The 20880-nt window shown below is 41.1% G+C and overlaps 1 protein-coding gene across 2 annotated transcripts in view; it reads right to left on the minus strand.

The window, feature by feature from the left end:
• ANO10 (anoctamin 10) overlaps positions 1–20880 on the minus strand; it is a 221960-nt gene that overhangs the window by 154639 nt on the left and 46441 nt on the right. For both annotated transcript variants that reach the window (XM_004479272.4, XM_071212007.1), the window contains exons 8-11: positions 20087–20161; positions 18998–19180; positions 17883–18074; positions 7058–7186 (exon numbers count right to left, since the gene is read on the minus strand). In XM_004479272.4, the coding sequence (XP_004479329.2) occupies positions 7058–7186; positions 17883–18074; positions 18998–19180; positions 20087–20161 (579 nt within the window). The remainder of the gene's footprint in view (positions 1–7057; positions 7187–17882; positions 18075–18997; positions 19181–20086; positions 20162–20880) is intronic.

Raw genomic sequence — 20880 nt, forward strand, 5'->3', positions numbered from 1 at the left:
TATGAGACCAACATTACCCTCAAACCAACTAGATAAAGATACCACAAGAAAAGAAAACCATAGACCACAATCTCTTATGAAAATAGATGCAAAAATCCTTGACAAAATACTAGCAAACTGAATCCAAAAGTATATCAAAAGAATTATACACCTTGATCAAATGACATTTATCCCTGGTATGCAAAAATGGCTTGACATAAAAGTAACTAAATAGCAGAATGAAGGGGAAAAAAAACACCACATGATCACCTAAATTAATGTAAAAGGCATCTGACAAACTCCAGCACAACCTTCTTGTGATGGTTAGGCTAATGTGTCAACTTGGCCAGGTAATTGTGCCCAGTTGTTTGGTCAAGCAAGCACTGGGCTAACTGTAATACAAGAGCATTTATGGAGTTAGTCACCATTGACTTTACTGCAGTGGTAAATCATAGATAGCTGATTACAATTACATCAGTCAGGGAGATTGCCATCAGCAATGAGTGACGCTTTAATCAATCAGCTGAATGCCTTTAAAGGGGAAAGTGATTCCAACATTGAGGGAGAATTTCCCAGCTTGTCTTTGGACAGTCAATGTCTCCTCTCCCAGAATTCATCAAGAACTTTCACTGGACTTTCATTGCAGCCCCTGGTTGCAGCCTGCCTGCAGAACCTGGACTTGTGCATCCTCATGGTCACGTGAGAGACTCATAAAATTGCATACTATTGGCAGATATCTCCTGTTGATTCTGTTTCCCTAGAGAACCCTGACTAATACACTTCTTGATACAAACAATTAGAAAACTAGGAATAGAAGGAAACTTCCTCAACATGGTAAAGGGCATATATGAAAAACTCACAGCTAGCATCATACTTAACAGTGAAAGAATGAAAGCTTTCCCACTAAGTTCTGGAACAAGACAAGGAGGCTAAATGTCACCATTTGTTATTCAACACAGTACTGGAAGCTCTAGCCAGAGCAATAAGGCAAGAAAAAAAAAATAAAGGCATTCAGATTGGAAAAAGAATTGAAACTTTTCTTATTTGCAGATGACATAATCCTATATATATATATAAAATCTTGCAAAATCCACAACAATGCTATTGGAACTAAAAAATGAATTCAACAAAGTGGTAGGTATATGACCAACACCCAAAAATCTGTAGTGTTTCCATATATACGAATGAACAATCTGAAGATGAAATCAAGAAAAACACTCCATTTATAATGGCAATTAAAAGAATCAAATATCTAGGAATAAACTAACCAAGAATGTTAAGGACTTGTACATAGAAAACTAAAAACCGCTGCTAAAAGAAATCAAAGAAAACCTAACTGAATGAAAGGGCATTCCTCATTCATGGATTGGAACACTAAACAATATTAAGATGTCAATGCTACTTAAGGTGATTTACAGATGCAATGCAATCTTAGTCAAAATTCCAACATGCTTCTTTGCAGAAATAAGTCAATCATCAAACATGTATGGAAGGGGAAGGGGCCCCAAATAGCCAAAGTCATCTTGAAAAAATCAGAATAAAGTTGGATGGCTCGTGCTTGCCAATTTTAAAACTTATTATAAAGCCACAGTAATCCAAACAGTATGGTACTGACACAAGGAAAGACCTATGAACCTATGAAATGAATCTTTAGAAATCAACCCTCACATCTACGACCAATTGATTTCTGACACAGGTGCCAAGTTCACTTAATTGTGAAAGAAGAGTCTCTTCAACACACTGGATGCCCATATGCAAAAAAATGACTGTCGACCCCTACCACACATAATATACAAAAATCATCTCAAAATGGATCACAGATCTAAATATAAGAGCCAGAACTATAAAGGTCCTAGAAGAAAATGCAGAATAGCATCTTCAGGACCTTGTGTTAGGCAACTGTTTCTTAGAATTTACACCCAAAGTACAAGCAACAAAAGAAAAAATAGATAAATGGGATCTCATCAAAATTAAAATGTTTCGTGCATCAAAGGGCTTTATTATGAAAGTAAAATGACAACCTACACAAGGGAGAAAATATTTGGAAACTAAATATCTGATGAAAGCTTAGTATCCAGAATATATAAAGAAATCATATAATTCAACAACAAATCACAAGCAAAGCGATCTTAAAAATGGGAAAAAAAACTTGAATAGACATTTCTCCAAAGAAGATAGAATCTCCCCCACCCCGTTGTCGCAGCAGCTCGGGCAGCAGGAGGAGGAACGGTAGCAGCAGCCCGGCAGGCACCGGAAGGCTCTCGGTGCACCGTGGCCCACAGCACCGCCAACATGCCCAAGGGAAGGTCAGCTCGGCCGAAGCGGCGGGGAAGGAGGAAGGAGGAGCCCAAGAGGAGGTCGGCGAGGCGATCCACTAAACCTGTTCCTGTGAAAGTGGAAGCGAAGCCAAAAGAGGCAGCGGGAAAGGATAAACTTTCAGACAAAAAAATGCAACCAAAAGGAAAAAGGGGAGCAAAGGGAAAACAAGCTGAGTGGCTAACCAAGAAACTAAAGAAGATTTACCTGCAGAAAATGAGGAGAGTCCAGCCTCCGATGAGGCAGGAGAGAAAGAAGCCAAGACTGGTTAATACAATATACCATGTCTTATCAGTGGTCCCTGTTTCTTCCTTCTTGTACAATCCAGAGGAATATTTTTATCAGCTATTTTGTAAATGCAAGTTTTTTAGTAGATCTAGAATAAACATTTTTAAGAAGGCAACTGGAATCCCACCTCATCCCATTTTTTTAAGTGTAAGTGCTTTTTTTTTGAGAGGGGAAATCATTTGCTGGTTGTTTATTTTTTGGTATGACCAGAAAATAGTGGGCTGTTGAACTATGGGAGGCTCTGAGTGTCTTGGGTGTCAACCTAACATTCCCCTGGGGTGGCAGCTTTTATGCCCTTCAATACTAAACGGTGATTTAGAATCAAAGTTACGCATTTAACGCGTTGAACATTTTAAATTACTTCTATTCCCATGTTTTTTAGTAGACATGTTTCTTAAAACCACTCCCTGATCTTGGCTCTCCCTGCCAGCACTCTGTAACATCCTTGGTCTTGGTCGTCCAGTTTTTCTGATAACTTTGCTATGTGCTGTAAAAGATTGGAAATGTGAGTATGTAGTGTGTATGGTATTGTGAATTTGTGGGACTTAAAGATGTAACAGTTTATGAACATTTTAAAATATTGGTACTTGATATCCTCTTAAGGAAAATTTGCCTCCAAATTTTAAGCTGGAAAGTCATTGGAATAACTTTAGAAAAACAACTACATGGCTTTTTAGGGTTTTGGTACATACATTAAGAACTGTGCACAGGGAAACGACTTTGGCCCAGTGGTTAGGGCGTCCGTCTACCATATGGGAGGTCCGCGGTTCAAACCCCGGGCCTCCTCGACCCGTGTGGAGCTGGCCATGCGCAGTGCTGATGCGCGCAAGGAGTGCCGTGCCACGCAGGGGTGTCCCCCGCGTGGGGGAGCCCCCACGTGCAAGGAGTGCGCCCGTGAGGAGAGCCGCCCAGCGTGAAAGAGCAGCCTGCCCAGGAATGGCGCCGCCCACACTTCCCGTGCCGCTGACGACAACAGAAGCGGACAAAGAAACAAAAGCAGACAAAGAAACAAGACGCAACAAATAGATACCAAGAACAGACAACCAGGGGAGGGGGGGAAATTAAATAAATAAATAAATCTTTAAAAAAAAAAAAAAAAAGAACTGTGCACAAATTGTTCATAATGTCTGTGCTGATCTTCAAAACAACCAATAAAATCTCAATTATGAAAGAGAAAAAAAAGAAGATATACAAATGGCTAAAAAGCACAAAAAAAGATGCTCAATATCACTAGCTCTTAGGGAAATGCAAATCAAAACCACACTGAGAGGAGTAGAGGAGCAGTTACATTCCTGCCTCCCACATAGGAGGTCCTGGGTTATAGATGCTTCCTAGAGAAGACAAACAACAAGCACACAACAAGCAAAAAAACAATGAGAAGACAATGAGCAAAAAAACAGTGAGGAGACAAGGAGAAAAATCAAAAACAATAAGCAGACAATGAGCAAAAACAACTAGCAAAACAATGAGCAGACAGTGAGCAAAAACAAAACAAGAAGGGAGCGAATATGGCTCAAGCAGTTGGGTGCCTGCCTCACATGGGAGGTATTGAGTTTGGTTTCTGGTGCCTCCTAAAGAAAAAAAAATAGACAAGGAAAAAATAAAATAACAGCAAGCAGACAATGAGCAAAGATGAGGGAGCCATGGGGGGGGGTGTGAAATTAAATAAACAAACAAACCAACCACACTGAGATACCATTTCATACCCACTAGAATGGTTACTATTTTTTAAAAAACAGAAAATTACAAGTGTTGGAGAGGATGTGGAGAAAAAGAAACATTCATTGCTGGTGGTAATGCAAAATGGTACAGCTGCTGTAGATGGTCATTTGGCAGTTCCTCAGAAAGCTAAGTATTGCTTACCAATACAGCCCAGCAATCCCACCAGTAGGTATATGATAAAAAGAATTGAAAGCAGGAACTCAGATATTTGCATATCAACCCACGTTCACAATGGTATTATTCACAAGTGCCAAAAGATGGAAGCAACCCAAGAGTCCATCACCCAACGAATGGATAAACAAGATGTGGTACATACACACAATGGAATAGTATTCAGCTGTAAAAAGGGTGAAGTTCTGAAACATGCAACAACATGGATGAACCTTGAAGACATCATGTTGAGTGAAATAAGCCAGACACAAAAGGACAAATATTGTATTATCCACTAGCATTAATCAGAATAAGCAAATTCACACAGTCAGAAATTAGAATATAGAACACCAGGGGCTGGGGTGAGGGTAGGGAATGGAGAGTTAATGCTCAAAGTGCAGTTTCTATTTGGCGTGACTGAAAAGTTTGGGCAATGGAGATGATTATAGTAACACAGCATTGTGACTATAATTAACAGCACTGAAATATAGATTTGAATATGGTTGAAAGCAGTAATTTTAGGTTTTATATATATCACAGACTAAAAACTTTTTAAAAAAATCTACAGGCCTATACAACACAAATAGTGAAACCTAAAGTAAACCATGGACTACCCTTAAAAGTACAATTATAAAAATGTTCTTGCATTAATTGCAACAAGTGTACCACACTAATGCAAATTGTTAATAATAGGGTGGTGTGTGGGAAATCTGTGTTTTATGCATGATTTTTCTGTAAGCCTATAACTTCTCTAATAAAAATTAAATATATATAATAAGAAAGCAAAAATTATAGGCACAATTATAGACAACATTTAAATCTTCCACAGATTTTTCTCACTGATTTTTATAAGTTTGACTTCTGTTGTACTCTAAGGAACCAGTTTAGACCATAACAGTGAAAATAGTTTTTTTTAATATACTATGTAAAGAGATTAAAAAACAAAGCCCTTAGGAGGAGACCTAAGGCTTAGCACCTGGAGGGCACGCCGGGAACTTGCAGGTCAAGTTACTCCACGAGAACGAGACACAAATCGGCCCACACCAAATGAGGTGAGCCATCTACGAAACAGTCCTATGGGTCAGCAGATTTCCCAAATTAAGCAAGCAGAGCCCGGCCCTGCACATGTGACTGAGACGTCACTAACATGAAAGCCAGCATTATCTTAATCAACGGTAATATTATAGAGGGAAGACTGAGCCAGCCCTAAATCTAGGGAACGTGACGGCAAAGTCAAGCGACAGGCAATGCTCACCCAGCCTTGCCCAGAAGCTCGGTCTGGGGTGGACACTGGCTTCAGTTTTTTGCATGTCTCTCGAGACTAATAAATTCCCCTTGCTCTGGTTCTGAGTCTACCAAGAAATCTTCTGGTTACCAATTCTACTTTTGCAATAACTGTCACGGTCACTGGAAAAGCCTCTCCTCATGATGGATTAACTAAGTGGCACTCTGGCCAGCCCCTCGTAGGCCTCACCAGGCTCAGTCTGGGTGTCCCCAAAGCCTCATTAACCCTGGAGGCGCTGGCAGAGACAAGGACCTAGAGCTGCAGCGTCCAGGGCCAGGTCCCGAGCTGAGAAGGTGCCAGTGAGCCCGGCCCCTGCTGGTCGCCGCCACAGGGCTACGTCAGTTTTGCAAACAGCTATCCAGAGTCCTATTCCACCCACGGAATTCAGAATACCCCTGCTTCTAGCTGCGAGAACGGCGCTCTTCCCCTCCCACTCACTGCTTTCTAAAACCATCGTCCAAAATGCAAAGTCTACATATAAGATCTATCACGAACGCAGAGTCCTTTCAAATATGCTAAAAGAGAACAAAGAGCAACGAGGAACATACTTTTTTAGCCAGTACTGGAATTGTAAAGTTTACAAGTTTTCTTTCTGATCATCCCTGCATCCTGAAGCCTTGGATGCATGAATCACCTCTCTATGATCCCACAAGATTCTCCTTTAATAAATTTCCATTCCAACTGTTCTATATTTAAAATACCTAAAATGAAACATCATAATATTCTTGGCAACTATAATCATTAGCAACAAAAAACTCCTGCAAAGTCTTCCATTTATAAATGGTCAGTGCACAATTTTCAAGATGTTACACTAATCCATATTTGGAAACATGATAAGAAAAAATGAAAACCTAAAAACTACCAGACTACTTGCACTTTGTATGCGAAGTTACGGGTCTTCCCACACACACTATTTTGGAGTTTTAGAGAGTTTCACGATGAATTCCATACCTGTAGCAAATGACAATCATTTATCAAAACGATCTCTTAGCTTAAGAAGGTACAAGTGACATTTCCCTAGAACAGACTACAGGAACATTCCTACTAACTCTATGGAACATGATTTCAAACACCATTTATCTACTGGGCGCTGGCCAGCACTGCCTGCATTGGGGTGACCATGAGTTTTTCAGACCTGGGCCAGATGCAGGAATGCACAGCCTTGACCCCATGTCCTCCGCTCACCTGACCTGCTCTGCTTCCTCACCAGTAAATTCACGTGCTAGACCGCTCACCGGCAACAGCCAGGGACGTGGCTACTTTGGAGGAACAGAAGTATTGGATGTGGAAGCTAAACAGGCTTAAATTTTCACTTACCTCCACAGCTACCACAATCAAAATGAGGTCCACCTTTGACTCTGGAAAGAGGGCGTTCACTTGTGGTGACATTCCAATCAGAGCGCAGTTGGTGACCACAGATATCACACTCATCGTTTCAAAAGCCAGCTACGAGACAAGAGACGGGAACGGGAGATGAACAAGCTGCAACGGCCACGTCCTCGTTTCCTCTTTCTCCTTTCTTACTATCTAAAATGAAATGATGGAAGGTATAGAAGTCTTTCCCTAATTCTAAAGTTTTCAAGTAAAATTTCAACCTTTTCTCTGCCATACTCTTAGAGGCTATTTTAGGAACGTTTGACTTGAATATTCCAAAACAGTTATGTTTTACCTTCCCTTTTGGAGGAGTCCAGGACCTGAACTTGGAATTCCATCCTATAAAAATACACTGCCCAAGTTGCTTTCCTCCATTTACATCTAAAGAAATCTAAAGTAGGGCCCCCAGAGAAAATGTTTCACACTCAAAAACAGGTAGGTAAGATTTCAAATTGAATTTATTCTGTGAAACTGCCTCCTTTCTCGAGACACAGCCTGCAGATCACCACTGAACTTCCACACTAATGAGGTTATATGGTAAATACTCACATGATGTAGAATTAAGAGCCGAGCATCAGTTATTTGGCCTTTAAGAATTCCAACCTGGTAAAAGGACACATTTCTTCCACAGCATTTCACATAAAGCTAGTGTTTCTAACACTGGGGGTAGCCAAAACCAATTAGCAACCACCAAGTTTTCACCGAAATAAGTAACTGCAGTTGGCCATCTGGAACAATTGCTGGAATGTACTTTCTGAAAACAACCCAACTTACACGCACAGATGCTTTCTAATTACTCTAAACACAGACCGTGCACTGGATGGCGGAGCAGCCTCTTCAGTGCTCACCTCTGGGCCTCCACCGCTGCCTCCTGCTACAGCTGCATGCTCACGGGCTCCGCTCCTGACCAGGGCTACTTCATCGTGCACGTCCCTGAGAACGTGCCTCCCACAGTCCCCGCTGCAGTTCTTTCTTCTAAGTTACCCTCTTGATAAAATGACAGGAAGCAATCATTGCTCTCCATGTACACTCCTCAACAAAGTAGAACCAAAAATGCCATCTCCACCGAACATATTCTCACTCTGTTTCTCAGTCCTGGCTGGAGACAAAGGTTTACCCAGAAGGTTAAATCTTACAGAAACGACTAGGATGACACAGGGATTCTTTTATTGGTGTTTACAGAATTTCCACACAATGCCTCATTTCTTTTACTCCAACTTTAAATAATTAAACGATGAAAACTGTCGAGGTTTAACCATGAGCCAACGGCTGACAAGTGGTTTCCATCACTTCCCACCCGGAGACGCTGTCATCTGTCATCGCACCGGCCGGCTCCTCCCCTCCCAGCCAAGGAAGAGATTTTAAATCCAGGGGAGGGAAGCAACGAGGGGCGCATGGCAGGGAGAGGCGTGACCCGGGCTCTGGCCGCCACCCTGGTCCTGAGCTGCCCCCAGACCTGAGCGACGGCTCCCACGGGCACTTCTTCCCCGCGGCGCTGACCACAGCACCGCAGCGCCTTAGGAAACACGGGGCCGGCGCGCTCACGCCACCAGACGGAGATGCGGGGCCTGGGGGGACGTGCGTGACGACCACCAAGCCCGGCACGGGCGCCGCTCGACAGCTTAACCACCGCCAACGCCAAGAAATCAATGTTACAGCCAATTATTCCCACAAACACGACTTTAAAAAGAAGCAAAACGAAAGACTATTGGATGCAAACAAACACCCTGTCCCTGGAGAATCTCTGTAATCGTACATTGTAGGAATCTTCTGTGTCATCTCATTCTTTTTCCACAGCTTCCTTTGCAAAAAAGCTACTTTTACTTTTTCTTTAAGCAGCCAGTCCTCCTATTCTAATTCTCTATTTTATTTTTTTAATTTCCATTTATTTATTTTTGATAACTATATTCACATAGGCTAAAATTAAAAATGTTTGGGTACTTAGTGAAGTGCCCATGTCCCTCCTCCTCTGCTCAGCCCGTTCCCCCCAAACGCCCGCTGCTCTAACCTCTCGTGCTCCTTTCCTGACACTTGGTAAGCAAGTGCAAGCAAGCCTGAGCACACGCCCTCTGTCTCCCTCCCTTTCAGCACAGGACACTGTCAGGCCCCCTTCTGTCACCGCGGAGCCCCGGAGGCCCTTCTGGGTCAGTGCTCCGGTCACTGCCAAATCCACTTAGTCACTTTCGTGCGGGTGGACGTTCAGCTGACGGGGCAGATGAGACTGCTGCTGGCAGCCTCACAGGTACACGGCTTTACAAGTGTGGAGGCCGGGTTCCCCACCGTGGCAGGGCGGGGGCAGCGGGGACAGCCATCCGTCACCTGTTGTTTTGATGGATACCGTCACGCTGCTCTCCAGAGCTGAGCAGCGCACACTCCCCAGCAGGATACCAGAGCGTGCACCTTCCTGTGCCTGCAACTCAACTTGTAACTAAACTCTGGGCTGTTAAAATCCCTTACACTACGGAAGAGGATTTGGCCCAACTGATAGAGCATCCGCCTACCACATGGGAGGTCCAGGGTTCAAACCCTGGGCCTCCTTGCCCGTTGTGGAGCTGGCCCACGCACAGTGCTGATGCGCGCAAGGAGTGCCCAGCCACACAGGGGTGTCCCAGCACAGGGGAGCCCCACGCGCAAGGAGTGCACCCTGTCAGGAGAGCCGCCCAGCACGAAAGAAAGTGCAGCCTGCCCAGGAATGGCGCCGCACACACGGAGAGCTGACACAGCAAGATGACGCAACAAAACAGAGACACGGATTCCAAGTGCTGCTGACAAGAATGCAAGCAGACACAAAAGAACACACAGTGAATGGACACAGAGAGCAGACGACTCGGGGGAGGGGAGAGAGAAATTTAAAAATAAATAAATAAACGCATGTACCCTTTAAAAAAAAAATCCCCTACACTGAGTTATGACTGAACCACGAGAAGCTGCATTCATCTAAGGGGTCCATGTCGTGAGTCCTCGTACCTGTGCGACCCGTGACGCCTCCACCCAGACGAGAGTCAGCACATTCCCCCTCCCCAGGGGACCCCTCGGCCTGCCGCTAACCTGGCCCCACACAAGCACTGACTTGCTTTTCGTTCCTGTAGGTTAGTTTGCGCTTTCTAGAATTTCATATAAATAAACTTGTATCCTTCATACCCACACATCTGCTGGGCATGAGTCACTGAGCAGAATGATTTCAAGGCTGATCTATGCTGCTGTCTGTATCAGTACTTGGTTCTGTTTTCTAAATACACCATAATTAGTTCACCCCTTCTCCTACTGATGGCCTCTTGGGTTGTCTTCAGTTTGGGGCTATTGTGAATAAAGCTGCTATGAAAGCCACCGCCTTTCATTTCTCTTGGCTACCCAGGAGTTGAAGTGTTGAATTGTGTGGTCGGTATTAATTTAATTTTTAAACAAATGCTCATCTGCTGTGCAAAGTGGCTGTACATTATATACCCCCACTAGCACCAAACATCATTACCAACATTTGGTATTGTCAGTCTTAATTTTAACCATTCAAATGGGTATGTCCTGGTATGTGGTATCTTCATTTGTATTTTCCTGGTGACTGTGTTGAGAATCTTTTCATGAGCTATTGGCTATTCATATATGTTCTTTAGTTTATTATTTCTTCAAATCTTTTGCCCATGTTTTTGCTGGTTTCTCTTATTATTGAGTTGTAAGAGTTCTTTATATATTCTGGATACAAGTCCTCTGATAGACATATGTATTCTTAGTATTTTCTCCCATTCTGTGGCTTGCCTTTGTCTTCTCAACTTTCAGAGAGCAAAACATTTACATTTTCCCCCCGTTTGGAAACCTAGTCAATCATTTTCCCCACTGAACTGAGATGTCACCTATAATATATATTAAATTTCTGGACTTTCTATTCTGTTCCATTGTTCCAACTGTCCACTAATGCACCAATTCTTTTAAGTACTGAGGCTATATACCAATTACCAAGTTTTCATATGTGACATAGACTGTCTCTATTCATCTTCTTTAGAGTTTTCCTTTCTTTTCTATTTCATTTATTTTTACCGATGAACTTGACAATTGGTTTACCTAATTAAAAGAAAAAGGTTGGTATTTTTATTGGGATAGTGCTACATTTGTAAACTGAATAAGGAAAACGTATCTTTAGGCTACTGAGTGTTCCCATATCAGTTAAATATTGCTGCATAACAAACTACCTCAAAACTCTGGGTCTTGTTTAGCTCATGATTACACAGGTGATAATTCAGGCTGTACCCATCCACACACTCCTTCTGTGTGGCTTGCTTATGCCCCTGAGGTCAGCTGCTGGGTAAGCTGGAGACTTCACTCATCTAGGAGGGCCTCGGCAAGAAAGAGCTCTTCCTCTCACGTCGTCTATCCTAGGCTGTACACACGGCACCTGACTACAGGTTCAAGAGTCAGGAAAGCACACAAGGCCTCTGAGCCTCAGCCTGGAGCTGGCACAAGGTCGCTTCGGCCGCACTCCATGGGCCAGTGCAAGTACCAGGCTCTGCCCAGGCTCAGAGGGTCAATGGATTCCCTCTCTTCATGGGGAGAGTTACAAAGGCTCATTGTAAAAGGGGTCAATACAGGAAGGAGGGAACAATTTGGGGCATTTTCAGAATCTATAAATACCATGGTTACTTTCCATGAACACTGCATGTCTTTCCCTTTGTTCAAATTTTCTTTTGTAGTTAAGGTAGTCTTCATATAATGTATATTTCTTTGCTGAGATTTTTTAAAAATTTCCATTTGTTTCTAGAGCATTTGTAATTGTTCACACTTTTTTATGATGGTTTCTTTAAAATTCTTGTCAGATAATTCCTGCATCTCATTCATCTCAGTATTGGTGTGTGTCGTCTTTTTTAATTTAGATCGGCATGATGCAGGTTCTTGGTGGGATGAGTGACTTTTGATCAAAACTTCTGCACAACTGGTGTACCCTGTGAGACTCTGGATCATGTCCAGACCTCCCGATTCGGTCGCCCTCCTCTGACACCGCTAAGATGGGGGGGTGGGGAAGGGCGGTGCCACCCTGCTACGCGAGTTGACAGTGGGGGTCCAGGTTCCCTGCGTGAACCCCACTGATAATTGGGGGGGCAGGGGAGCTCAGGTCAAGTCCATTCTTAGGTGTTTTTTGCAATTATAAACAGGTTCTTCACTTTCGCTATTTCTTCAAATTTTTATTTAAGTAAAAGAAAGCTTATGTCTGAATATTACTTTTGGAAATTACCATGTCCTCTTATTTGTTGTTGTTTTTCATTTGGTTCTCTGGGTTTTCCCAATCATATGAGCCAAACTCATATCATCTCCAAACAAAAGTTTTATCTCCTTTCTGATTTTTTTAAATATACTTACAGCTTCTTTCTCCTGTCCGGTTAAGATGGGCAGTAACTCCAGGGCAATGCTAGACACTAGAGGGGAGTATGTGCTCTGGTTTCAGGGCACTCCTGGGTTCTCTTTCCTGTTATGCTATTCAGTTAACTTCAAAATAATATTTAAGTAAAGGTGATCTGTAGTTTTATATTTTGTTGATCGAAAGTTTTTATTTACATACTTCTAAGTTCCCATGCAACCCACTTTGGTAACATTTTGCAAAACTATATAGTACAATAACAGAAACCGGATGCTGAGACTGATACAATCCACTGATCTTATTTACACGTCCCCAGGGTTACTTGTACTTGAGTGTTTTTAGTTTCACACTTTACCTCAAGTTCATGAGTCCTCTGCCACGGTCAAGGTACAGAGCAGTTTCATCACAAGCAGGACCCATCCTACTGCCCTGTACGAGCACACCCGCGGTCCCCTGGAAACCACTCATCTGTACACTCCATCTAGAAAACCCTGTCATTTCAGATACGTTATAAAAATGGAATTGGTTATATGCAACCTTTTGGGATTGGCTTTTTTCACTCACTCTAATTCCCTGGAAATTCATCCGTGTTGCTGCACGTATCCCAGTCTACTCTCCTTCGGTGATGAGCAGTGTTCCATGCTAAGTGTGCACCACAGCTTGTTGAACCACTCACCTACCTGCTGTAGGACATCTGGGCTGATTCACTATTGGAAAACTACAAATAAAGCTGCTACGAACATTCATGTACTGGTTTTTGTATGAACACAGCTTTCTATGTCTCTGGGTGGAATGTTTGACAACGTAACTGCGGCGTCATAGGGTAGATGCATGTTTAGTTTTATAAGAAACTGCTAAACTGTTTTCAGAGTGATTGTGTCATTTTACATTCCCACCAGCAATGTATAAGAGATTCTTGCCAGCTTTGATGTTGCCACTATTTTTTATTTCAGCCATTCTGATAGGTGTGTAGTGATATCTCATTCTGGTTTTAATTTGAATTTCTATGATCACTAATGAAGGTGAACTATCTTTTCACGTGTTAATGTGCCACTTGTATATCCTCTTTGGTGAAACATCTGTCCCTATCTTCTGTCCTTTTCTAATTGGATTGTTTTTTTAAAAAGTTGAGAGTTGTTTATTTTAGATACTTGTCCTTTGTCAGATATGTGGGCTGCAAATATTTTCTCCGGGTGTAGTTTATCTTTTCATCTTCTTGACATGGACTCTCACAGAGCAGTTTTTAATTTTGACGAGATCCAATTTACTTATGTATCCTTTGACGAAATGGACTTTTGTCAAGTCTAATAACTCTTTGCCCTGCCCTAGATTCTTCCTTCTCTTTCTTCTTTTCTTTTCCTCCTTCCTTCCTTTTTGTTCCTTCCTTTATTCTTTCCTCCCTCCCCCACTCCTCTTTGGAGTTTATAGTAATAAATTCAGTCTCCTTAACAGTTATAGGGCTATTCAAATTATCTACTTCATATTGGGAGGATTGTGGTCATTTGTGCTTTGGGAAGAGTTGGTTCATTTCATCCAAACTACTAAATTTATGTGAGCAGAGTTGTCTATAGTATTCTTCTATTATCCTTTCAATATCTACAAGGACTGAAGTGATATCCTGTGTTTCATATTGATATTGGTAATTTATCTCTTTTTCTTTTTTTGGTATTGCTAGAGGTTTGTCAGTTTTATTGGTCTTTTCAAAGAACAAGCTCTTCTTTGTTTCATTGATTTTCTCTTTTGTTTTCTGTTTTCAAGTTCATTGATTTCTATCTTTATAATTTCGGTTTATTATGTTTGCTCTTTTTTTTTTTTTCAGTTTCTTGAGTCTGGATTATTGATTTGAGCCATTTCCTCTTTTCTAATATATACATTTATTGCTTTAAATTTACGGGTCACCCCTGCTTTAGCTGTGTACCAAAAACATTGATATATTGTGTTTCCATTTTCATTTACCTCAATATAAATTTTTATTTCCCTTGAGACTTCCTCTATGATCCGTGGATTATTTAGAAATCTGTTTTGTTTCCAAGTAACTGGATATTTTTCTGTTACCTTTCTACTACTGATTTCTAGTTTGATTCCATTGTGATCAGAGAACACACTCTATATGATTTCAATTATTTTAAGTTTTTGAGATTTGCTTTATGTCCCAGGATATGGTCTGTCTTACAGAATGATTTGTAGGCACTTGAAAAAAATGTATATTCTACTGTTGTTTGGGTGGGAGTGTTTTATAAATGTCGATCTGATCCTGCTGTCATTGATTAATATTTCCATAATATATCTTGCTATCATTTTTTTTTAAAGATTTATTTCTCTCCCCTTTCCCCCATTGTCTACTTTCTGTGTCCATTCGCTGTGTGTTCGTCTGTGTCCACTTGTATACTCGGCGCACAGGGAATCAGTGTCTCTTTTTGTTGTGTCATCTTGCTGCGTCAGCTCTCTGTGTGTGCAGCACCACTCCTGGGCGGGCTGCGCTTTTTTTGTGCAGGGCGGCTCTCCTTGTCACCCCTGCATGGCATGGCACTCCTTGCGCGCAGCAGCACTGTGCATGGGCCAGCTCACCACACGGGCCAGGAGGCCCTGGGTTTGAACCCTGGACCTCCTGTATGGTAGGTGGATGCTCTATCAGTCGAGCCACATCAGCTTCCCATACCCTTTAACCTTCAACCTACCTATATCATGTTTGAAGTAAGTTTTTTGCAATGGCATATATTTGGGTCGTGTTTATTAATCCACTCTGCCAATCTCTGTCCTCTAAACAGTATATTTAGACTACCCATGGTTAATGCAATTATTGATATGTTAGGATTTCATTTTGCCATTTCATTTTTTTATTTCTGTTTGCTCTGTTTTTCATTTCTCTTCTCTTTTTTCTGCCTTCCTGTGTGGTACCAGAACAATTTTTGAATTCCATCTTGATTTACCTATAATATTTTCGATCGTATCTTTCATATAGCTTTTTGGTGGTTGCTCAAGCTATTACATTACATATACACAAAATGCATTACAGACTCTGGTGTAATCATTTACCTTTTGTGTAAGAAAGAAGGGGGAAAAAAACCTACATTCATCAAACTATCTTTACAAAAAGAAACGCAGGAAGGATGAGCCAGAAAATAATGAAGCTAGTTCCACACGGGTAGAGGAGGGGAATGGATATAAGAGCAACACTTCTCTGAGTATATCTTTTTGTAGAGTTTTAACTTTGGGAACCATCTTAATATTGTACATGTTCCATAAAACAAATTTAAATCAATATGGAAGGGAAAGGGGGAATAAATTAAATCTCAATGCAAATGAAAACAAATGAACCTAATTGTATTTAAATGAATAAATAACCATATTACAGGGAGGCAAGAAGGGAAGAAAGCAGAAAGACAAGAAATGAAGGCAGAAGACAAGGAAGGAAGAAGGCATGATGGAAGGGCAAGTGGCAGGGGCAGAGAAAGGGCAGGGCAGGGCTAATCCAAGCAATTTATGAACATAGTATTCAGTTGTGGGTGGGGAGGGGGTAAGGGTATTGAAAACAAATCCTTAACTTGCTTTAGTAGTTTTTGGTGGGTTTTGTTTTATTTTAGTGTCTAGGTAAAGCAATTTTGAGACAATTATATACATATTATAGGGTTGAGCAAATAAGTAAATATATTGATGTTGTTGGGAGACAGGGGAAGGCAAGAAAGGTTCCTGGAAAAATTAATTTAATTTCTGAAATGTGTGTATGCAGATAAATGCCTATATGCACTTTTATTTGCACACACACGTAAAACAAAAAATTCTCCTCAAGAAAAGAAAAAGAGGCTGATTCCAAGGTTAGGGAAGGGTAGGTACAAGAGAAATCCAGAACATCTTATTTTTCCCCAAATTGAGGAAATAATAAACAAACCAAAAAGAAAAAACATGAATGACAGAGGCCAACTTGCAGGGATTCCCACTGGCCAAATCCAGGAATACAAAATAATTAAGTATGTAAACCAATGAAAAATAGAAATTCATGGATCCATATCAATGACAGATGGATGGACAGATAGTGGATGGGGAGAAGGGAAGTCTTGCTGCAGTAGAAGTTCAAGTACAAACTGGTAAACGCAGAGGCAGTGCTGGACGTAGAAAACAGTCATTTTGCACAACCAGTAAAATTTTGGTAAAAATCATGAACGGATGCTAAATCTCAGGGGAGAAGTAGAGAGTAGAATATCTACATGGTTTTATAGTGTCTACTCCTTAGAATACTTAGCCACAAGAGTAGAAGTAGTAATTATACAATAAAGAAATCAGACAACCCCTTTGAGCAGATCAAAAACAACAAATAGTCAGGTAGACAACTGCCTCCAGATGTGATACCCTGAGAAGAACACAAAATTACCTGCTGAGAATGCATAACCTGAATCTATTCATGAGGAAACATCAGAAAACCCAAAATGAGAAATGTTCAACTACAATAGGGGGAAGAGGGTCTGCCAATGTTATAAAAGACAAAGAAAGGTTACAGAAAAACATTCCAGGTTGAAGAAGACTAAGGAGGCATGCTATGACAACTAAATGCAATTCCTAATCCTAGACTGGATCTTGTACCAGAGGACAAAAAAATAGTATAAAGGACATTATTGAGTCAATTGATAAAACCGGAACACGGATGGTAGATTATATGAGTAGTTTATTAAGCAATTTGCTGAAGTCAATAACTGCACTATGGTTGTGCAAAAGAATATCCTTGTTCTTAAGAAATATGAACTGAGGTATTTAGGGATGAAAGGTCAAGATGAATGGAAAGTACCCTTATATGGTTCAGTAAGAAAAAAGGACATGCATGCGTGTGTGGAGAGATGGAGGGCGGGAGAGAGGAGAAATGATAAGGCAAATGGTGTAAAATGTTAACAACAGGTAAATCTGGGAAAAGAGTACTATTCCTACAACTTTTTTCTAAACTTGAAATTATTCCCAAATATAAACTTTTAAAATTTAAAAAAAAAATCATTTACTATACCCACTCCTTCCTTTTTTCTCTTGCAGTTTTAAACCACCTGTTCTGCAGATGCCTACAGCCCTACTGTTTTCATTAGGAAATACTACACTCTACATTCAGACCATCTACTTGAACTCAGAGATGTTCTTTTACTTCCCTAAATAAGTGAAATTTCAGCAGTAAATCCCACCCATGAATGAATAATCCCTGGCTCCTTTGCCTTTGGATGAACTGAGATTGCAGACAAGAGTTTCACATCTGAAAGGAGCCTTAGGGATTATTTCACACATACCCCCCACCTTGCAATTTTAAAAACAAGAAAAGCAAGGCCCAGAGAGTGTTCACAGGCTGAGGTCACACAGCTTGCGGCAGAGAAGGACTAAACCCCAGTTTTCCCAAAATTAAATCACAATGCCTCATTTTGTTGTTTATCTTTAAATATCTTCTCAAATAATTACCTGCCATACACCAATGTTGGCTGAAGGTTCCGAGAATGGACGTTTGAAGACCCTGCACATTTTTAAGGCATCTGAATTGACTTCAGTGAAGTTATTTAACACAGCGAAGGCAGCTGCTAATGGGTAAACACAGGAGAACAGGCTCACATAACCAAACTGCAGGAATAACTCCAAGTAATCATCGAAGGTACCCTGAGAATACAAGCCACAAGAAGAAAACCGACATTGATTTAATATCATACAATACAAACAACCTTTGCAATTCTATCCAAGGCATGGGCCTCTATCTGTTCAAAAAAAAATCTCAAAGAGTTTCTCCAAATTTTTTTTTTCTCAAACTATAGAATTTACTTAAATTCAAAGGCAAATTTATATTTAAGTCCCTGAAATGAAGAGCAAAGAATGCTGTAGCTGCTCATGCGTTCTACCCAATCGCTGCCTTCCTGCACTTGCTCTGAGGCGCACAGCAGCGAGGCTAAAGAGGTTTGCTCTCCCGCGGTCCAGCACCACGGTACAGAGCCTACACGACAGCCCCACCCCGCCGCATATCACCCGCACGCAGAATCTCAGTCCCTGATCCTGTTAAAAAATCGATCGTGCCGTCAGTGAAAATGGTGCACTAAGGACCTCCAAAAGTTCACTTGAAAAAGATGGCAAAAACTGGCAGAAACAGTTCTTTCCATTCTCTGGAAACTAACCAAAGCTTTGAATCAGCCTAGGAGCACTCAGTCAAGAAGAATGGCTGGATTTCGGTCAGAACAGTGGCTCTCCAGGGTTCTAGCTACTCTTCTCCCATGCCCTGTTCCCAGCTCCCCCGAAGTCTTGGAAAAAACCAGCATCCACTCATTCCCAGTGCTGGAGTGAGGGGGGCTGGAGACCTTTCAAAGCTTCTTACTGAAGAGGAGTCCTTAGCTAGCCAGCGGGTGGGACCCGAGGACCCCACTCAAAAGGATTTCCTTCTATTTTCTAGGCCTGGTTTCCTTTGGCTCTTTGAACATATTTGAAATAGCTGCTTTAATGTCTGAACTAATGAGCGTAGACCATATCTGTTTAACTTAGTACACAGTTATTATTCAATTTCAGTAAATGTTTAATTCAGCAATATTCAAACGTACCAAATAGGTACCCATTTCTTTTTCCAGGACGACCTGCTCATATAACGTAGCATCAAAGTCTGCCTTTAAAGCCTGTACCTTCTTCTTCACCTGAATACCATGCTTCCTTTGGAGCCAATAAGGAAGAAGAGATTCTACAATTTGATTAATGATCTGCGAGGTAATTAGGAGAGTGGCCAGGCTCTAAAGAAAAGCATATAAATAATATTCAGCAATGTAGTTTAATAAAATTGCATGTACAGAATTTTTCAATTTTCAAAAATAACTAACAAAAGTAGCAATACATCTAGCATAGTTCTCAAGAGCACAACATTAAATTTTACTTCCAAGTGAGCTGTTAGAAACATAACTAGAAAATCTTTTAACCTTCTCTGGTTATAAAATATTTTTTTATTTCTTGAAAAATGATCCAAAGCTCTCAAATAAATATTAAGGAGCCTAGGGTTTGAGACATTGACTCACTAAGAATCTCATTATATTAAAACCCAGAAGGAACAAACCTTTATTTTTAACTGGCTCAAGTATAAAAAAGAAAATGTAGAAAGCAATAATGTGTCTTCCATTTATTATTCGTTGGTATTTCATGATCCAGGAATAGCAACAAGCCAAAACAAATGTCAGACTTTTCAAAACATTTCAGAAATGATACAGCACTGCATAGGACTCACTGGTCTCTAAACTTTAATAACATTAATTTAAAAATAAGACATGTATGATCTGTTCAAAGTTATACCAAACACTCACGGATACATTCACAAACTGCTCAATTAATGAACACATTTTTGCTGTTGGACTTGCTTTTACAAGTTTGAGGTGAACTATTTACAAGCTTTTACTCACTTACATGATTAATTTTTACAAGTTGATAACTTTAAATAATTTCTTTCCATTTGAGTATGACATTGAGTAGCAACTGTGCTTTTTCCAAAATAAAAGTGGCTTTTTATTTAGAACTAGGCTTAAAAATACCAAAATTTTAAATATTTTATTTGTAAAACTAATAATATGAAGACAATTATACATTATTTGAATATAAGAAACTACCTTTAAGGTCTAAAAAATTGATACTTTTCTGTTGTTCATACTCACCTGACGCAAAAGCTTCATATCCCTCAGGACAAAGGCAATGTAGAAGAGTGAAGCAAAGCAGTTTAGAAAGTTGAACTGCCAAAAAAAAAGATGGTAAAACTTAACACTGTTTACAGTATACTCTATTGCAAATGTAAACATAGCATTTAAAAATGCAAGATGGACTTCCAGTGCAGACCAGAAAACACAGACTTTACTTCTCCCTGTTCCTCCTCGCGAAGTACAAGTAGAAACTCTGGAAATAAGGCAAGAGGCAAACCAAGGACACTCTAAAAGATGGTAAGAGGAAGGCAAACTGATCCAGGGCTCTAAGAGTGAAGGAAGGCGGTGGACTTGGCCCAGTGGTTAGGGCGTCCGTCTACTACATCGGAGGTCCGCGGTTCAAACCTCAGGCCTCCTTGACCCGTGTGCAGCTGGCCCATGTGCTATGCTGATGTGCGCAAGGAGTGTCATGCCACGCAGGGGTGTCCCCTGCGTAGGGGAGCCCCACGTGCAAGGAGTGCGCTCCGTAAGGAGAGCCGCCCAGCGCAAAAGAAAGTGCAGCCTGCCCAGGAATGGCGCCACCCACACGAGGAGAGATGACACAAGATGACACAACAAAAAGAAACAGATTCCCGTGCCACTGATAACAACAGAAGCAGACAAAGAAGACGCAGCAAATAGATACAGAGAACAGACAACCAGGGTGGTGGGGGGAGAGGAGAGAAATAAATAAATCTTTAAAAAAAGAAAAAAAAGAGTGAAGGAAAACACAGAATCAGGGCAGCCCACCCACCCAGGAGAAGAAAGAGGCC

The sequence above is a fragment of the Dasypus novemcinctus genome, chromosome 26 (assembly GCF_030445035.2).
Source record: "Dasypus novemcinctus isolate mDasNov1 chromosome 26, mDasNov1.1.hap2, whole genome shotgun sequence".
NCBI lineage: Eukaryota > Metazoa > Chordata > Mammalia > Cingulata > Dasypodidae > Dasypus > Dasypus novemcinctus.